Source organism: Piliocolobus tephrosceles, chromosome 19, assembly GCF_002776525.5.
Source record: "Piliocolobus tephrosceles isolate RC106 chromosome 19, ASM277652v3, whole genome shotgun sequence".
Lineage (NCBI taxonomy): Eukaryota > Metazoa > Chordata > Mammalia > Primates > Cercopithecidae > Piliocolobus > Piliocolobus tephrosceles.
Window position 1 is genome coordinate 46,686,758 of NC_045452.1, and position 20,248 is coordinate 46,707,005.

The window sequence follows — 20,248 nt, forward strand, 5'->3', positions numbered from 1 at the left end:
AGGCAATGTCTTGTCTCTTCAGGGTCAAACTGTATTAAATGCTCCCCCAAGAGGAATGTGGCTTTTTTCTTTTTGCATGGATTCTGCTCCTGCCTCCCTGTGGGTATTTGCAGTGAAGCCCTTCAGCAGCTGTCACATCATCTAGATTCTCCTCTTTCTGTCTCAGATGTTCTCGACATGGTGGATGTCCTGGTGGAGGGCAGTGAAGGCTTGGATGAGGAAATAGGGTTCACGTTAAATGAAGACATGATCCTGCTCGCGTTCCCATTCAGTGCTGTGGTCCCTGCGGCCCTGGAAGCGAGGAATAAGTTGCTCCTCGGGACAGGCAGTGAAGCAGGTACCTGTGTATAGTCAGGATGTTCTGGCCGCATCTGGCCGGCTGGTCTGTGCGGGGTGGGAGGTGGGATTCCAGGGGCTGTGGGATCAGTTGCTGAGAATCCAGGGCAACAAGAGGTCAGAATCCCCAGGGTGATAGCTACCCAGCCAGCAGAGCTAGGAGCACAGGGGTGGGGATCTTGGGGCTGGCTAGGCTTTTGGGAAATTGGTCATTTGAGCATGCGTCTGAACTAATGTGTTTGCCTGGCTGCCCAGACAGCCTCTGTAACAGTGGTGTTTTTTTGTCAGTATTTATTCTTGATATGCTGATGCAAAGGATGAATCCTTCATACTTGTTTTCCAGGCAACTTAGACCCAAGGAAGCACTCACAGATGATGGTAGTGTGATTGGTCGGGAGAACTCAGGCTTTGCTGCAGTAACAAAGAAGCGCTGACTTGTCAGTAGTTTTAGTAAATAAGAGTCTGTTTCTAGACCTTGCTATGGTCTAGTACAGGCCAGGTGGCTCTTCTGGTTGGCTTCCTCCAGGAAGTTGGACAGGGATTCAGGCTGCTCCCATTTGGTAGCTATGCCATCTCAATTTGTGGCTTCCAGGATCACCATGGAAAGGGAAGTGAGGGTGGACAGTCAAGCAAGGGGTGTTATGGCCTGGAAGTGACTCACCAGGCATGTGGTCCCAGCCTACACACGAGAGGCTTGTGTGCCGAGACAGAGTAAACGGATTGCTGAGCACCTAGCAAGTCTGGTCCCAGGTGGCTTTTGCCTGGCCTGTTACATGCCTGGGCCTTCACTCCTGGGCCTCCTTCCCAGTGAGTGAAGACCCAGGCGTGTAAGAGGCCAGGCAAAAGGGAGCGAATGTCTGACTTTGCTCTATATGTTTAAAAAACCAGAGCCTAGTACGGTCTCCAGTAGTAGCACCTCCTTCCTGTGGTTGTGTGTCCCCTCGTGGAGTTACATGAATATCTCAGGGTCTTGCGTGTGTGTGGAAGAAGGTGGTGTTGGTAGGTCACAGAAGGGTGGGCCCAGCCAGCCTCTTCCCACATGCATCTCGTTCCTTTGCAGTGGAAAACGTTGTGACGTATCTGACGGCGGTGCTGACTGACCTCCTCCACACCCAGAGGGATCCCCTGGCTCTGTGTCTCCTGCTCCAGGCATATGACAAGCTTGAGCCTCCGTGCCCGGTTCCTTGCTGCCACCAGCTCTCACGGTTTAACAGATACTACAGCCTCTGGATCCCAGAGCAAGCCCGAGAGGCCTGGGTGAGCTGCAGCCACAGCTGTGGTCCCTGCTTCTGTGCAGGGCTCTTCCCGGGGTCACGGCTGGCTGGGCCACAGCTGTGTACTTGGATAGCCAGACAGCCTGCAGGGTGAAATTTCTTACCCTAAAGTCCCCTGCATAAGAGAGGAAGCTAAGTAGTATCCCTGGTGCTCAGCTAACATAACTGAACACACAAGACTCAGTGATGCAGCCAAATTAAATTTCCCACTGGCTCCCTGATAATGATAATAGGTTAATTCCTCGTTCAGCCTGGGGCAGGAGCGTTGCCTTTTCCTTTTTTTCCTTACCTTGTTATCTGTGCGTGCTTGTCTCCTGGCTGTCCTCTGTGGACCTTAGCATGGCCCTAGACAGACTGTACTCAGCTGTCACACATGGCCCCTCAGGGCCTCCAGCAGGGTCTCTTCTGCTGAAGCTGGGGAAGGAAAGGAAAAAGTGTATTTTCTTTTGCTGGGGACTACGTTCTCGTGATGGGATTCTGGCTCCAATGCAGAGTATTTACAGTGCTGTGCGGGGCACCAGATCTGTGGTATGCATTTTTGTGCATTCATTTCATTTTCGCTGTGTTCGGAAAAGCAGACAGCTTAGACCCTCCTTGTCTTGTGATGTTGGTAGCCATAGCCAACAACGATTGCCTGTTTTCTGGGTTTTTTTTGGAGGCATACCCGGCCCTGTACTAAGTGTACTACATGTATTTCTGGCCGTTTAATCCTCACTGCAACTCTGTGAAGTAGGCCGGGACTCTCTCCATCCTTTATGCACATAGGGAAACTGAGGCACAGAGTGGTTCCAACACCAGTCAGTGGCGGAGTCAGGATTCGGCCCAGGCAGTCTGGCTCCAGAGCCCTCGCCCACATTGTTGCCACCTTCCCCCACACGTAGGCCACAGTGATAGCCCGACAGCAGCTTATGTGGAGGTATTAGAGGTTCCGTCCTATCCCTCATGGATGCTCGGAGAGGTTCTGTCCTGCCCCTCATGGATGCTCGGAGTGGGTGTCCACCTTCTGTGGAATAAGACTCAGCAGTGGTTCTCACCCTCCAGGGTGTGTCGGAATTCCCCAGAGGGCCTATTGAAACTTGACTGCTGGACTCCAGCCGCACAGTGACCCGGCAGGTCTGGGTGGAGCCTGAGAATTTGCATTTCTCATGTATTCTCCTGATGCTGCTGCAGGCCTGAGGAACACTGGCAACCACCGAGTTTCAGGGCATGTTACAGCCTTCGGTTGTATTAGCCTAAGGAAGTCAAATGGAGTTATACAACATAAGCCACATGGAGTCAATAAAGGAGGCAGCTTGGTAGTCACGTTAGAAGAAATGAATAATTTCAGTTTGAGGCAGAAGGGCTCCAGAAATTTCTGTGTTCTGCCTGTCTTCTGTCCTTCTAACAACATATTCAACCCGCAGCTCCTGGGGAAGGTCTTCCAAAGGCCACTTGCAGAGCTGGCTCCTCTGTAGGCTGATTTCCCCCTTTCTAGTGATTCTTGTGATTCACATCCGGCCTCTGTCACACGTGGCTCCTGCCTGTGGGACAGGCTCCTGCCTTACTCTCCAAGGGGTGTAGATCCAGCGTGATTTGGGCCTTCACATGTGGTCAGCGGAAGTGCTCTAGGAAAGTATGCATGACATGGTACCAGAACTTACTCTACCGAAGGAAAATGCCACGCAATCCCGTGTTTGTTAGTCCTCTCCCAGCACGAGCTTCTTTGTGAAACGTCCGTTTGTTGTATGTTACCCATGCCTATGACTGTTTTCATCCGTGGTGATGTGTCTTTCTCTTCCCCGGCCTTTTGCTGTCTCTCTCAGCTGCTGCAGGCACAGGGTAGCCCCTCGCCCCCTGCCCTTCCCTCGGCCTCCTCCTTCACAGCCCTGCTGCAGGCAGCCTACGAGAGCCAGTTGCTTCGGGACAAGCACATCCAGGCGCAGCTGCAGGCCAGCATGCCACACCTCCCCATGCAGCAGGTCCTGCGCGCGGCCAAGCAGGTGCTGCTCTACCTGCGGAGCACCGTGGAGAACTTCAGCCAGGTCAGCGTTGCCCCATCCTCCGCATGCTCCAGAGCTCTGCCACCAGGGAGCTCAGCCTTCTCTGAGTCGGGCCCACAGCTCGGCGCACTCTTGCTCTCGGGAACTCCCTGCAGCGGCGGTTTAAGTGCTGTTCTGTCCAGACCTCAGCTGCAAACTCTTCATGTCCCTCAAACTCTGCATGTCCCTGCAGACGGGAGTCAGGTCAGCCTGACTTTGTTTTCAGGGCAGCTCTGGTCAAGACAGAGCCCTTCCTATGGTAGACTGCGTTGGTGGCCCTGCTGGGCCTTCGTTTTTTTGTCACCAAGCCTGGAGTGCAGTGGTGTGTCATAGCTCACTTACAGCCTCGACCTCTCAGCCTTTCAAGTAGCTGGGACTACAGGCATGCACCACCATTCCCAGCTAATTTTTGTGTTTTTTGAAGAGATGCGTTCTCGCCATGTTGGTCAGGCTAGTCTCAAACTCCTGGGTTCAAAGTGATCTGCCTGCCTCAACCTCCCACAGTGCTGGGATTGCAGGCATGAGCCACCGCACCCAGCCCTCCCTCTTTCTTTATTTCTTTTTTTTTTTTTTTCCTGAGACGGAGTTTCGCTCTTGTTGCCCAGGATGGCATGCAATGGCAGGATCTTGGCTCACTGCAACCTCTGCCTGCCAGGTTTAAGCTGTTCTCCTCCCTAGTAGCTGGGATAACAGGCACACACCACCATGCCCGGCTAAATTTTGCATTGTTAGTAGAGACGGGGTTTTGCCATGTTGGCGAGGCTGGTCCTGAACTCCTGACCTCAGGTGATCTGCCTGCCTCAGCCTCCCGAAGTGCTGGGATTACAGGTGTGAGCCACTGTGCCTGACCCAGCCCTCCCTCTTAAGTTTATTCGTTTAGTAGCTGGCTGATGAATTTCTGTTCCTGATGTGGTTCAAGGGATTTTTAAGTTTTGAGGTGGGCCTGTCCCTTTCAGTTTAGGGACACCTTTGTGTTTCACCAGGGCGTAGGGAGACACATCTCTTGTTTGAGAAATGGCATTGCGTTGATGGGTGTCTCACACACTCTGGGAGGAGTTGCCATCTCAGCCTGCCGCCCGGGTCTCCTGTTGTGGAAACACAGGCTCTGGAAGTCACTGCCTGGTGGCTGTGAGCCCTTCTTTTCCCTGCTGAGGCTCGTGCTCTTGTTTTCACAGCTGGGCAGAAGCGTGGGCCCGCCCCTCCTGCAGCTCTTCCTGGATCTCCTCAGGCGCCTGGTTGTCCACTGTGAGCAGCTGGATGCCCAGAACCAGCAGAGATGTGAGGCCGCCCGGGCCGAAGCCGACCTCTTCCTCGACATGGAGTCTGTGGCCTCACTGGAGTTGGCCAGTGATCAGGTACTCCCACAGGTCGCTTGTTAGCCTGTTCTCAGAGTCATGGGTAATGGCTTTCTCTTCGCTTCTGATTTAAAAACATGGGTCCATTGTGGGAAAATCGGGAAATGCAGAAACTACAGCAGAGATCATAAAAGCTTCCTAGCACCCGCCCAGTGTGCCATTTAATTTGGGCATTTCTGTTTCCAGTTGCTTTTCTGTGCACCGTCACCCTCCCTGCAGACAGCTTTCTCTCACACTGTGTGAGGTGAGCCTGCTGAGAAACAGTGTGAATAGCTGCAGCTTGTGTTGAGTGAAAGGTGGGCAGCAGGTACTGCTCTTCACAGGAAATAGACCACTCCGAGAAGCAGCAGCCGTTCTGTCCTGTTGGGAGTCTTGGGGAGCAGACTGTTTAATTGGGGCCAGGATGACTATTTCTCTCACAGTTTGCCATGTAACCTGTTTTACCAGGTTCAGGAGGCAGATATGTTCCTTGTTTCACAATCTAATTGAAATATACACTTTTTTCCTTTGAGTTCCGAGTTATCTTTCTGGGAGGTATTTGCTTGGGAGGAACCACCTGTTAGCCAGTCAGCGTGAGGCAAAGCATTCTCAATATGTAATCGTGCTTTGCTGTTTTTAACTGGTAAAGCTTGAGTGGAGACTGTGATAGGCTCCTCTTTCCTTCCCTGAGAATAAATAAGGGAAGAAAATTTCTTTCTGTCTCTGGGAACTGGTGGAGTGTCGTTGGTGAGGAATCGGTTCAGCAAGGCTGTGCGAAACTATTCAATGAAATTATTCTCTAATCCAGCAAGGGTGCTTACCTGCGTTCTGCTCAATGTTTACTCAGTTGGCCAGGTCAGAACTAGTTTGGGGGTTTTGTGGGGTCACTCGAGGCCCAGTCTCCTCCTGACAGTGGAGACAGGATTACTTTCAATTCAGGATCGTAGACACACAGTGGTTTAATTGCAACCCACTTTTCCCAGACACATGGTCTCATCTAAACTGACATCACCCCAGCTGTAAGTAGACACCCCTGTCCCTCAACCAGATTTATTTAGGAGGGCAAGGCCACTGAGGAGAAGCCAGCAGCTGATTGCTCTTACTCACATGGTGGGGTTTCTCCACGGCCCGCCCCCCACACTGAGTGACTGTAGAGAGCCCTTTTCCCATGCTGGAAATTCACCCAGGCTGGGTTCTTCAGACACATGCTCACAAATGTGGGTGGGGCACCCGCCAGGTCACAGTCCAGTCCTTCCGGGGCAGGTGGAGTGCCTCAGGCGATTGTGGTACAACTGGATGACAGCGCTGGCTGGGCTTGGCTAGGATGCCGTGGGCACCCCGAGAGGGCATGGAAATGCGGGCTTGAGGATGGAATGGGTTAGGAAAGGGGCCTCTGCTCTCTCTCCCGCTAACAACAGTGAATACTTGTGTGACAGCTTCTGTCCCCTCTTAGCCCTGGGCCTTGTGTGACGTCTGTGCCTCGTCACTGCCTTTCAGACGCTGGAGGAGGTGCTCGTGGCCGTCCTCAGGCACCCCACCCTGGAGGGCTGGTTCCTGGCCCTGGAGCAGCAGGCCCTCCCTCCGCACTCGCTCAGCCCTGTCCTTGTGAAGCTCCTGGCCACCCACTTTAGTGCAGGGGTCCTCCAGCTGCTGGCAGCGAGTGCCCCGATCCTCCGGAACATTGGGCAGCTGGGCCTTCTGGCCAGGTACTTAGAGGCCATCACCCAGAGTGTGCTGAAGGAACTTCAGAGCAGGAGGGAGGGCCCGGCCACATCACCACCAAAGACACCGCCGCAGCTGGAGGCCCTGCAGGAGCTGCATCCATACATGGAGGGTGCCCAGCTCCGTGAGGTCACGCTGGCCCTGCTGAGCCTGCCTGAGACCCACCTGGTGACCCAGCAACCCACGAAATCCCCTGGGAAAGAAAGACACCTGAATGCTCTTGGGAAGACCCTGGTGCAGCTGCTGACCTGCAGTCCCCAGAATCAGCTGCAGAGTGGTGAGCTCCTGTGGTCCTCCGAGTCTGTGAGAGGCCTGGGGGCTCTGCTGCCTGCGCTGGCAGTGGACGAGCTGGACACGGTGCTCCTCCACACTCTGCAGAGAGAGCCCGTGCTGGCCCCCGCAGTCGGGGCTGATCTGCTTGACTACTGCCTGGCCCGGCGCACGCAGGCGGCCCTCAGCATCGCTGCCCTGCTCCTGCAGGAGAGCTGTACCCACCTGCTATGGTTCGAGCAGTGGTGCCTGCAGGCTGGCCCAGGGCTCGGCCTCCAGGGGGACCTGGACGACTTCCTCCCCCTCATCCATGTGTACCTCCAGTGCAGGATGCGGAGCCACTTCACACGCCCAGCAGGAGGTAAGGGAAAGGCTAGCTTTGGGCAGCTGGGAGTCTTAAGTTGCTTGGGCTAAGAAGGTGAACTGCGTGGCCATTTTTAAACCCTAGAAATTCAGTTTCTGGGATGTGGGTTAGTTTCCAGTGTCCGATACAACTCTGAAGATGGAGAAAGATGGAGTAATTCTCCCCGGTACCCTGTCTCCCTTCAGTCTCCGTACTTTGTGGCCTGAGGCACAGCCCCTTGTACCCCATCAGCTCTGAGTTCCCCCACATGAAGCTGGTGGAGTTGGGTGCAGTAGCTGGGGCTATTTAGGACTGTCCTGTTACATTGAAGGAGTTCTTGGGCGCCAATCCATCCCATGTCCCAGGGTTCCCCGCCCTCTGGGGAGATGTTGGTGAGTTGATGTTGAGTCGAGGCAGCCTGGGTTCAACTCTCTCTTCTGTCTCCACTCACTGGGTTTCAGAGCTGAGGCACTTTTTGATTACCCCAAATTTAATATAATTCCGTTTTGTTGAATGTATGGATGATTTTTACTCACCACTTTGCCTCTGTTTCACGTAACTCCATATCATTGATGGCAGAGGTTTTAAAAAGTAAGACAGCGCCCTGCAACTAGGGTTCTTCTAGTCAGTGGTGCTTGACATACCTGTCCTTGGGCACTTAGTCCATTTAACATTGATATAACGGAATACCTGAGGCTGAGTAATTCATAAAGAAAAGAGGGTTATTTGGCCCATACTTCTGCAGGCTGTCCAGGAAGCATGGAGCTAGCATCTGCGTCTTGTGAGGGCCTCAGGCTGTTTCCACTCATGGTGGAAGAAAAAGCGGAGCCAGCTCTGCAGAGATCACATGGCCAGAGGGGAAGCAAGAGGCACAGGAGGTGGCAGGCTCTTTTTAACACCTGGCACTCTGGGAACTAATAGGGTGAGCCAGAACTTATTCACTCTACCACAAGGACTGCACCAAGCCATTCATGAGGGACCTGCCTCCATGACCCAAACACCTCCCATTAGACCCCACCTCCAACACTGGGGATCACGTTTCATCATGAGATTTGGAGGGGACAGACATCTAAACCATAACAGCTACCCTCCCTGTTACCTGGCTTTGAAGAATGAATCCCATGTGAACTGAGAACCTTGGCAGTCATGGTCTTATCATGAACTTAGAAATAGTGGCTATAGCCAGGGCCCCCTGGGTTGAAGAGTATCCAGCAAGAGTGTTGACTGATGAGATAGGAGAGGACCCTTGAAGGAGACAGGTGTGCCTGTTTCCATGGTGTCAGTACTCCTGCCGTGGCCAATTTCAAGCCATCAGTGTGGCATCTCCAGGGTCACAGGATACTTAAAATACAGCAGCCAGTTCCTATGAGCTGGTCCAAGCTGGCTCCAGCCCGCCATTGGGTGTGATGACTTCTCCTTGGTGTCTCTGCCCTAGTGTCCTCCGCTGTCACTCCTGTCTTGAGGAAAACCCTGTGGAGGCAGCTACAGAACAGGCTTCTTAGCACTAACAGTCCCCCAGCGCCTGGGCCATACCAGGAGATCCTGGCACAGCTGGTCCCGTTTGCACGAGCCAAGGATCTCAGTGTCCTCATGGACCGCCTACCCAGCTTGCTTCACAACCCAAGCAGTCACAAGAGGTATGAAGGCTCAGATTGGTCGCGGGGTGTTCTCCTCTCGGCTTCACTTTTCTGTTTTTTAAATTCATGCAGTAAGTCATTGAAAAACTGCTGCATTACTGTTGTGCTGATCGGGCAGTTCCTACGAGAACTTTACTTCCAGGCATCCTGCCTGGAGCTTGTACATCTCCACAAGTGGATGGCTGGGTTGGGTTCCCTGAGACCCGTGTATCTCAGCTGGGGGTGATTTTTTCCCAGGGGACAATTGACAGTGTCTGACATCTTTTATTGTCACAACTAGGATGAGGGGGTGTTGCTTCTGGCTTCTAAAGGGTAGAGTTATCTGTCCCATAATGTCAGTAGCACTGAGGTTGAGAAACCCTGATTTAGACAAAGTCTGGATATACGTATCCTTTTCCTAGTATACTAATAGTATTTCCCTTGCTTGTAAAAATTCTGGTATATCTTTGGCATTTGAGTCAGAGTCTAGGGAAGCCCGTGATTCCTGTGAGTGGGTAGTGTGGGGAGCAGGACTCAGCATCTATCCCATATGGCTCTTTGTGATGCTGGATTATACGTAAAGTCAGAAGGATTTAAGCCTGCTCTCTGTCTCTGACTCTCATCCCCTGCTGCAGGTGGATCGTGGCTGACTCCATTTCAGCAGCTCTGGAAGGGTCAGCAGAAGAGCTATGTGCCTGGAGAAGGACCCTTTTGGAGTCCTGTGTGAAGTGGCTGATCGTGTCTTTCAATGGTGGCCAGCAGGATGACGATAATACTCAGGATCAGGAGAAGCAAATGCTGCTTAGATTAAACGTGTTGTTGGTAAGTGTCTTTTCTTAGAGATCCAGATTAAATTTCTGTGGGAAAGAGTATGCTAGATAAACCAAGCTATAGATGCATTTCAAGCCAGGTGGCATGAATATGGCCCCACAGGAAATGAGAGGGGCTGTGTCTGCGGCAGAGTGGCAGATACCAGATAACCCCAGAATTGACGAACCATCTTTTATCAGGAATGGATGTTGGATTTTGTCAAATCCTTTTTTCCATCTAGAGATGTTATATAATGTCTTGTTTTTTGATTAGTCTACTGATAAGATGAATTACATTAACAAATTTTTGAATGTTAAACCAACCTTGCATTCCTGGGATAAGCCTGCTTGATTTTGATGTTTTATTTTTATATATTGTATGGTTTGCTAATATTTCGTTAAGAATTTTTGCATCTGTGTGCATGAGGGATGTTTGTAATTTTATTTTCCTGCAGTGTCTTTGGTTTTAAGGATTATGTAATGCTGGCCTCATAAAACAAGCTGGGAAGTTTCACTGGGTATAAAATTCTAGGTTAATAGTTTTTTCCTCATTTAAGTATTTCAAACTTGTTGCTTTTCTGTCTTCTGGCCTGCTTTGCTTCCAGTAACAAATCTGCCTTTCTTGCCTTTGTTTCTCTGTGTGTTGTGTCTTTTTTCTCTGACTGATTTCAGGATTTTTTTTTTTTTTTTTTTTTGCATGGTTTAAAGCAGTTTGATAATGATATACTTCAGGGTAGTTTTATTCAAGTTTCTTGTACTTTGGGTTCAGTGAGCTTCATGTTCTGTGGGTTTATAGTTTTCACAAAATTTAGAGATATTTGGCCATTATTCCTCTCCACTCTGTGGGTGGCTTGATGATGGAATGACAGACTGGGCTCTTTTAGGGGATTGCCTCCCTCCTTGCCTGCCTTTTCTTTTAAATGAGGTAAGTTTACATATTTTGAAGTATCCAGAAATATGTGTACTTCATATATCTGTGTACCCTACATTCCTATCCAAGAAGATTTCATCTCCCAGAAAGTCTCTTGTGCATCTTCTCAAAATCCCCTTCCCTCCAAAGCAACCACTCTTTTGAGTTCTGTCACCCTGAGGTTGTTTTGCCTGTTTGAGACCTTTGTAGACTTGGAACTGTGCAGTATAATCATACAGTGTGTCAACTGTGGTGCATTTCACTTCTTTCCATTCAGTGATGCTTTCCAGATTCATCCATGTAGTGGGAATGAGTAGTTTCTTACTTTTTGTTGCTGAGTAGAATTCCGCTGTATGATACCCACCCTCCTCTACCATGCATGCAATTTGGAATTACTGGTTTTTGTGATCATAAGGCTAAAAGATATACTCATTGCAAGTATTAACACTGCAAAAAATACAGAAGAAGAAAAAAAAAAACTCCCATTACCCAGAGTCCATCTCATTATAAGTTTGGTGAATTTCCCTCTAGAGACCTTGTTATATATCTGCGTGTATGTGATAAAATTATGTATAATTTTGTATATTATTGGGATATTATGCATGCTGTGTGTAGCCTGGTCTGTTGTTTGTTTTTAACATAATACCATATTTAGAGATTTTTTTTCCCCACCTGGTGACTGTGGACCTGCCGTGACTTTGTTGGTCAGTGGTAGATGGGTAGATGTACCATCATGTGTCATGCAGCTGTATGATGCTGGACCTGTGGGTGGTTTTCCGGTTTTTTTATTATGATAAAAAATGCTGTGATAAACATCTTTGCGTGGTCCATTTTTGCACACTTGGCCAATTATGTCCAGCTGTAGGAAATGCTGGGGGAAAGAGAACATGTATTTAAAAATGTGATGGGACAGGCATTGTGGCGCGCGCCTGTAGTTCCAGCTGCTCTGGAGGCTGAGGCAGGATGATCGCTTGAGCCCATAGGTTCTGGGCTATACCCATCCGGTTTCCACACTAAGTTTGGAATCAGTATGGTGACCTTCTGGAGCAGGAGACCACCAGGTTGCCTAAGGAGAAGTGAACTGGCTTAGGTTGGGAACAGAACAGGTCAAAACTCCTGTGCTGATCAGTAGTGGGATTGCGCCTATGAATAGCTGTTGCACCATTGCACGCCAGCCTTGGCAACCTAGCAAGACCCAATCTCTTTAAAAAAAAAAAAAAAAAAGGTAACGAGGATCTCCTTGGATCTCCTTGTGATTTCTGGAACTGTGGCCTCCACTACACAGCCAGCCTGGTGGGAGGCAGCAGCCTGCACACACACGGCCTTTAGCTGGTCTCTCTGGAGCCACATTCATCCTCCAGTTCCACAGACCTCTTCATGTCATCCAACTCTGTGTCCTGGAGGCTGGGTAAAGATGTCACACTAGTGGTTTTCATTGGCTATTTAATAAAAGGCTAATTACAAATCTATTAGTGCTATTTGAAATGATAGACAAAGGAAAAAAATAGGACTACTCAGGAAATTTCCTTTGACTATTTGTTAAACACAATTATGCTGATAAAATGTCAGAGCTACTAGCAGAAATAACCAAACAATTTTTTTAAGTTAAAAAAAAAAAAACCCAAAACCTGCATGCTCTTGTGGATTGTTTGGATGACTGTGTTTTGTGTTTCTGAATGGCTCTAAGTGTAATTTCATATTCTGCATTTTAGTTTTTGTTTTAAGATTAATCTTAGTTCTGCTCTCTGCCCCTGTAAGTTTGAGCTATCACATGCTTATCAAGAACTGTGCAAACAAGAGTAACTGCTCAGTGATTTTTCCCACGCACATTAATAAATTTGTATGCCTATTCTATTAAAAAAAAAAAAAAAAAAGTGTTGCACAAAGAGTCCGAAACAGAGGAGCTGCTGGGTCGAATCCCAAGGGTCGGAGCAGGAGGGGAAACCAGCGTTCCTCTTTTCAACCCTTTGATCATGGGTTTTACAGAGAAGGAATCAGGCCATGGAGGCAGATGCCTTTCTGAAGGCTCTGCAGCCGGGACCTTTTAGTATTTTGTAGATTGAGATGTTTCATGTGTATTTCTTATTTTATTCATAGCATGAACTTAATGAAGTTGATCCTGGTGATTGGCAGAAATTTGTGAAGACGGGACTCAAGTAAGTTGATTTTATTTTCTTGGAGCCCTTCAGTTAAAGGTGTGAATGTCGTTCATCATGCAAAGCCTCTTTTATAGCTTGTCATTAGCATAATCCAGGTGGTGGAGCAGATGTCACCTCGTTTTTAGAGATAGAAGCTGGAGAAGTTAAACGATTTGCCTCTTGACACAGGGTGCTTCTGGTGATGAGAGAAGTGGTCTTTTAAAAAGAACTATTTAAAGAAATACAGAAATGTGCAGAGAATAATAGTAGTCCCCACATTTAATAAACACTGACAGTCTTCTGTGTTTGTCCCGTTTCTTTCTCATCCCTCTCTAACCAAAGGTCAGTACTCTTCTGAGGTTCTGCTTTGTCTTGTCAGTATCTTATTTTGTATTTTCATACACTGAGTGTTAGTATGTTGTTAAACAATATTATTTAGCGTGTTTAACATTTTACACTAGTGTATCGTTCTTTATACGTCCTTTTGTTCACTGACATGTTTCTAATTTATTCGTGTTGATAACTTGTAGATCTGAGTCGTTCATTTTTATTGCGGTAGAATATTCGGTCTTCTGACTATATTCCAGTTTACTTAGCCAGTCCTCTACTGACAAACATCTAGGCTGTTCTCCCTCTTCTCCCCTTTACATCACATCTCTCGCTCCCTCCCTCTCTTTTTCTCTTCTTCTGTCTCATGCTCTCATTCTCTCTCATTATAGTCTTGTAGTCTCTATCATGTCTCTTGGTGCAGAGGCAACAGTTTCTTGGAGTGGATTGGGGACTTACTGGCTTTTAGTGTGGGTGCATCTTCAGTTCTAGATGTTCAAACTGCTCTCCAAAGTTGTTGAGCAAATTTTTTGTTTTTGTTTTTGAGACAGAGTTTCACTCTTGTTGCCCAGGCTGGAGTACAATGGTGCGATCTCGGCTTACTACAACCTCCATCTCCCAGGTTCAAGCGATTCTCCTGCCTCGGCCTCCCAAATAGCTGGATCCACAGGCAGACACCACCATGCCCTGCTAATTTTTTGTATTTTTAGTAGAGACGGGGTTTCACCGTGTTGGGCAGGCTGGCCTCGAACTCCTGACCTCAGATAATCCGCCTGCCTCGGCCTCCCAAAGTGCTGGGATTACAGGCATGAACCACCACGCCCGGCCAGGGAATTTGCACTCCCAACAGAGTGTGTGTTAGGGTTCATTTTTCCCTCACATCCTCCCTGACCCTTGATACATTCCAACTCTTCAGTTTGGGGCAATCAGATAGTCATGCATTATTTTCATTTCCCTGACCATCCTATGAACTTGAAACAGAGAAAAGTATTTCACACAAGAGGAGAGAGAGAAGTGAGGGTGGGTGCCAGGTTAATGACGACCATAGGTTACCATCACAGAGTGATAGTATTTCTTTCTGTCTTAGGTTAAAGTTATTTGTGTAGGACTGAAAAACACTTTTTTTTAGAGCATGTTGCTTTCCTTTCCTTAGTGGGTTTTGAAGGGATTTAGGACATAGAAGGCTTCTGAACCATTTGATGGAAGTTCTGAGTAGAGGAGAGTGAAGAAGGAGGGAGGCTGGGCAAGGTGACCTGGGAGGCACTAAGTTGCCTCTTTCTCAGGCGCAGCTGTTATCATGCCTCCTGGCATTTCCACTAAGCAGGAAGTTCGTTTGGTGTTTGAGTCATAAAAATAAATGCACTGCATCCCTCCCTTGTTTTCAGAAGCGCTCCCTGTGTCAGTGGACAGACAAGACGTGATAGAGCCATGCAGTGCCATGTCAGTGGTAGAGCCTACGTGGTGGGTAGAGGATATTCACTGCAAAATTCTTAACTTGGTGTTGTTTGAACATTTTCTTAATAAAATACTGAGAAAATGGCCGAGCGCGGTGGCTCACGCCTGTAATCCCTGCACTTTGGGAGGCCAAGGTGGGCGGATCACCCAAGGTCAGGAATTCAAGCCCAACCTGGCCAACATAGTGAAATCCCATCTCTACTAAAAATACAAAAATTCACCAGGCATGGTGGTGCATGCCTTTAATCCCAGCTACTCTGGAGGCTGAGGCAGGAGAATCACTTGCACCTGGGAGGCAAAGGCTGCAGTGAGCTGAGATTGCACCACTGTATTCCAGCCTGGGCAACAGAATGAATTAGACTCCATCTAAAAAATAAATAAATAAATAAAATACTGAGAAAAATAATTTTTATTGTTCTCTATAAAATGAATTTTCCCTTTAGCAAAGCTCTTTTCTGTTTGACTCTCGCCACCTAGATTTCGGTACCAGGACTGCACATTTTTAAAGACGCTCCTCACCGCCATACAGCTCCTGTATGGCCCAGGAAGCTCCGTGCGCACGAAGCTCATCCAGCTCCCGGTGGTCCACATGATGCTCATGCAGCACTCGCTGTTTCTGCCAACTCTACTGAAGTCTGACGGAGAGGAGAGCCCAGACAGCCAAGTAAAAGGTGACCCCTCACCCCAGCCCTTCCGTTCCAGATCCAGATTTTATCTCCTGATTCCCTTACACCAGCTGCACTGAAGCTCATCTCCCTCAGGCTCTCGGAGCTAAGGAAGCATTGCCAAGACAGTCTTGGAATGTTTTATTTCTGTCAAATCCAGGGTCAAGAAATGTCTCCTGACTTGTCGGCAAACAGCAAACACAGACCTGTTTTCAAGGCCGTAACTGGCGTACGGAAGTTGTATTTGAGATCTTAACGCCCTATCATGGGCTCATGTTAAAATCTGGGATCGAGGGGAAGTCAAGTGTGGAAAAAAGTGTGGATGTCTAACCTGAGAGAAATTGATTAGTTGCATGAAATTTCTGCTCAGGAAGATTGAAACTTTTATCGAGGGAAAATGGTTAGAACTTGCCCATTGACAGTTCGGTGGTAAAGAACTTCAAAAGTCTAAGTTTAGGCTCCATCTCTAATTCAGTCAGTGTTCACTTTAGTGCTCACAGGTCGGGTGTCAGAGAAGATAATCCGAGGGTTCCCGCCCTCTTGAAACCACGCTCTTTTAGACATAAAATTCACACCCGGAAGTATTAGCAATCACCACAGGGCCGGACTGTAATAAACTGTTACTGATAAGTTGAAGACAGCCATTAGCCACATCACTGGTATGGGTAGTAGAAAAACGAAAAAAGGCTCCCCCCTTCAATTCAGGCAAGAGTAGACAGACCAGAGGCTTTGGTAGCACAGTCATGGGGAGAACACGCCTGGATTGAAAATCCGTATTGGCTTAACATTTGGGAAGGGGAGTGTGCAGGGACTGAATTCAGCCTTGTCAAAGGCCTAGGAAGAAAGGTGATTGTGGAGATGTCTTAATTGAAAAATAAGTGGGGGTCTGGGCGCAGTGGCTCATGCCTCTAATCCCAGCACTTTGGGACGCCAAGGAGGATCGCTTGAGCTAAGGAGTTCAAGATCAGCCTGGGCAACATGGCACGACCCCATCTCAAAAAAAGAAAATAATAATAACAGAAATAAGTGGGGAAGGGATTAGATGGCAGTCCAAACACCAGTATTATTCAGAGGAGGAGATTTCCAGCATTTCAGTGTTCCCTCGAAGGCTCTCTTCACTGCTGGGATTCGGTGTGTCTGCTCCACCATGCCGTGTGTTTCAGGGTTGTTTTCTTGCAGAAGCGCTGGTGGACCTGATGCTGACCGTGGTGGAGATGTGCCCCTCTGTCTGTGAGAGCAGCCATTTTGCAGTGCTTCTCGGGGCCTATGGCGCCACTCTCAGTGTCCTAGGTGAGGGTGTGAGGGCTGGGTGGTGTGAGCAGGGGAGGGTGTGAGGGCCGGGGGGGGGATGAGAAAGGGGGGGGGGGGGGAGGGGGGGGGTGGGCAGAGATAGGGGGGGGGGGCCAGGGGGATGTGAGCAGGAGAAGGGAGTGAGAGCAGGCGGTGCGAGCAGGGTGAAGATGGGAGGACCGGGCCATTTGAGCAGGGGAGGGTATGAGGGCAGGTGGTGTGAGCAGCAGGAGGGTGTCAGGAGTTCATCTTTCTAAACCGATCCTGCTTTGACTTGTAGATCAGAAGATTTTACTTCTGCTTCGAGCATATGAGCGGAACAAGCTCAGCCTCATCAACTTCAGGTAAGTGTTGGGCTAGAGGTGGACTAGACCTTGAGGTCTCAGCCCCCTCTCCACACAGTGAGCTCCAGACTCGAGATTTTCTCTCATTCCATTTTGGTTCTCAGGGAAAGAGTGAGGCAGGCAGCACTCCCCTGACTCACACCGGCTTCTGCATAGGCTGCTCTGGGGAAGCTTGGCCTCATGCCACAAGGCGTCTGGGCAGGGCCACTCCAGCTGACTGATGGGTGCCTGTCCATCTGGAAATGCCCCAGGCTCACTGGCGGCTGGGCTGAGGTGTCTCATTTGGTTGATTTTTCTGAAAACTTTTCTCCTCATGCCTTTAGGTAAATTGACTTATGCCATAGGGATTTCAGGGGAAGTGTCAGGGGGCCTAACCGTGCATAAAATCTACTGTTTTTGTGTGTGTGTGCATGCGTGCTTGTGTCTGTGTGTGTGGGTAGGTGTGTGTGTGCCCGTCTGCCTCTCCTGGGCTCCCAGCTTCTTGGCCAGTTGGGCTTTGGTGCTACAGGGCTGAGTGTAACACCTTTGCCTGTGGGCCCTGCCTCACCTTTACAAGTGCCGCACCTAAGTGGGAGCTTGATCGAAGGTGCCATTGATAGAATGCACTTTTGGATCCCCTTTGCTGCCCTGAAGTCTTCTTTTCTCCTTGCCATTTGGGACTAGCACCGGAACATCTGCTCAATACGTACGTGTGTGTGTGTGTGTGTGTGTGTGTGTGTGTGTGTGTGTGCAGCCAGGAGGTGGGCTGACTGAGCCAAGGAAGATCCTTCAGGAGAGCTCAGAGGGAGGATAAAATGATTTCCACTTCAGAGTACTTTGTTTAAAGATAAGAACTGTATCAGCTCAAAAGCTATCTCTGAACCCTCCCCCACCACAAAAAAAAGGAAGAAAAAGGAAATGAAAACATTTTTTCTGTCTCTTAAGAATGCCCAGGGCTTGCATAGAAACTCTTTTCCTTTCTCCTGCGCCAGCCTTGCTCTTTTGACGTCGGACCTGGTGCTATGTCAGTTATGTCCTTTCTGGAGTAGGACAGTCCTTCTTATGTGAGGAAGAGGGGAGAGCAAATTGGAGGCAGGTTTTATCACAGTGCAGCATTGGTCAAGCTACCCGTTTCTGCAGAACACCCTCTAACACAGAGAGCAGAGAAAGCCAAGCAAGGCTGCCCAGGGAGTCGCAGGAGGGGGCTGGTTGTGAAGGGAGTCTAGTGTCAGCTCCCAGGGCAAGAGTGAATGAAGGATTTGTCACTCACTGGCTCTGTGGCTCTAAGGGGCACAGAGCATTTCCACAAACAAACACCCCGTCTTTAGATGAGGGAGCAAGTCTGAGCTTGGGGAGCTGCGCTGGGGACCCTGGATGCTCCGTGGTGGCTCTCTTGCCGGTCAGTGGCGGGCAGTCTGCCAGTGTGCCTGGCGCATGGGCTGCCTGCCTGCCAGAAACTGGGGTGAACAGCAAGCATCCCTGAAAGGATGATTCTTTCTTTTTCTAACGTTAGTGACTGTTGTTTACTCGCACAGAAGCAAACCTGTATTTAGAAGAATTTTGTTCAGAAGTATGTAGCTCTATAGATGTTATTTGAGTGCCTGGGGCGCTGGGCTTGGTGCTCTCAGGAAAACCTACAGGAATGAGATACAGTCTTCCTGTCTGCTGAGGGTATCAGACAGTGAGAAATTTAGACATTTTTAAAGTGGCAGCTGACTCACGCCCCAAGATGTAAACCAGCTCTTACAGGAGCACCAAGAGCCAGGCTCTGTGTGCTCAGGACCAATTCGTGCCAGGGTTGGCATTTGGCAAGTCAGAGGGATTTAATTGAGGTAAAGTGGGCAGAGGGGCTTGGGGCAGCAGGAGGAGGAAACAGCATGCAGGAGGTGGAAAATGAGGACATTTGGGGAAAAGGTGAGTAGCCCGGCTTATCGGGGTCATCAGCTGTGTGCAGGGAAGCAGGCAATGGGAAGGCCAAACGAATTGGCAGTGGAGGGTGGAAGAAGCATTTCCATTCCATCCAGGAGACAGCGGAGAAGCAGTCCTCATCACAGCTGGGCTCTGGGGAGTGGCCTGGCAGCAGCGGGGCAGTGGACGGGCGAGGGAGGAGAAGAGTTGGCGGAAGCACTAGGCTAGAGTCATTTTCTAGGAAGAAGGCAAGGTGGCCTCTCACAGCTGCGGTGGAGGTTGTGATGTGAAGGTTGTCCACAGCGTACACATTGTGGGCTTAGCCGAAAGGCTTGTGTAGGCAGACCTGGTTCAGTCGTGGCCACGACTGTGAGCAGTGAGAGATCAGGATTCTGCTGCTTGGTCTAGCGTGGACTCAGGAGCCAGACTTCCTGAGTTTGAATCCCAGCCCTGCAATATACCATCTGGGCAGGTGAGCAGCTGAGCAGCTTGCTTAATCCTCTCCGCACCTCTTTGCCCCATTTGCACGTGGGAGATAATAATAGTGCCCACCTGATGGAGCCATTGGGCAGGTTGAGTGAATTGATCTATGTGAAGGACTTAGAATAGGGCCTGCACATCATAAGCTCTGAGTAGACACCAGCTTCTGTCATCACCGACACTCACCCACCCTCAGCATCACCATCACCGCCACCCTCTTCGTAAGCTGTGATGAATTGGGTGATGTAACATGTCACATGCTCAGAACAGCACCTGGTGTGAACTGGCGGCCTGACAGCTGCTACCTGTTGTGGTTGTTACCAGGATGAATTCTGTTCCCGGGGGGCCCTGTGACCAGTCTCTTTTCCCTTTTCTGGCTCTAGGGTGCTGCTGTGGGGCCCAGCGGCTGTGGAGCATCATAAGACATGCCGGAGCCTGGGCAGGTCATTGTGGCAGCAGCCGAGCGTCGGGGACATCCTTTGTCTGCTGGACCGGGATCGGATGATGCAGACCATCCTGCACTTCCCCCAGAACCGGAGGCTGCTGCCCTCCGAGGTGCGGCTGCTGCTGTTCTTTCCCTACCCACCCCATTGCCCCAGCCACAGGGGCTCCATCTGTACCCTCAGCTTCGTTTTTCTTGTTATTTACCTTTTTATTAAGTAAGAATCTTATCATATTTAGAGGTACGGAAACCAGACCCTCATAAGCCCACCACCCAGCTGCGACAATGATCTGCACTGGCCACGTTTGTTCTGTTTATACCACTCTGCTCCCCTGCCCCCAAGGAGATTATTTTGCAGCACATCCCAAGGATCCTATCATTTCATGTACAAGCACTGCTTTTAAAGAAGTACTTTGTTGTATGCCCTTAAATATTCAAAATAATTTGAGCTCTGGCAATACTGGGTAAACAGTTATGCCATACAGGTTGAGAATCTCTAATCTGAAAATGCCAAATCTGAAATGCTCCAAAATTTGAAGCTTTTTGAGCACTAACGTGAGACAGAGATGCCTTTGCTTTCCTGAGGCT

The 20,248-nt window shown here is 49.4% G+C and overlaps 1 protein-coding gene across 1 annotated transcript in view; it reads left to right on the forward strand.

Moving 5' to 3' along the window:
* Positions 1–20,248, forward strand: part of URB1 (URB1 ribosome biogenesis homolog) — a 79,908-nt gene that overhangs the window by 38,793 nt on the left and 20,867 nt on the right. The window contains exons 18-29 of the mRNA XM_023190399.2: positions 167–337; positions 1,397–1,593; positions 3,413–3,631; positions 4,804–4,983; positions 6,460–7,315; positions 8,733–8,934; positions 9,549–9,735; positions 12,730–12,788; positions 15,030–15,223; positions 16,397–16,507; positions 16,788–16,851; positions 19,602–19,773. Of these exons, the coding sequence (XP_023046167.2) occupies positions 167–337; positions 1,397–1,593; positions 3,413–3,631; positions 4,804–4,983; positions 6,460–7,315; positions 8,733–8,934; positions 9,549–9,735; positions 12,730–12,788; positions 15,030–15,223; positions 16,397–16,507; positions 16,788–16,851; positions 19,602–19,773 (2,612 nt within the window). The remainder of the gene's footprint in view (positions 1–166; positions 338–1,396; positions 1,594–3,412; positions 3,632–4,803; positions 4,984–6,459; positions 7,316–8,732; positions 8,935–9,548; positions 9,736–12,729; positions 12,789–15,029; positions 15,224–16,396; positions 16,508–16,787; positions 16,852–19,601; positions 19,774–20,248) is intronic.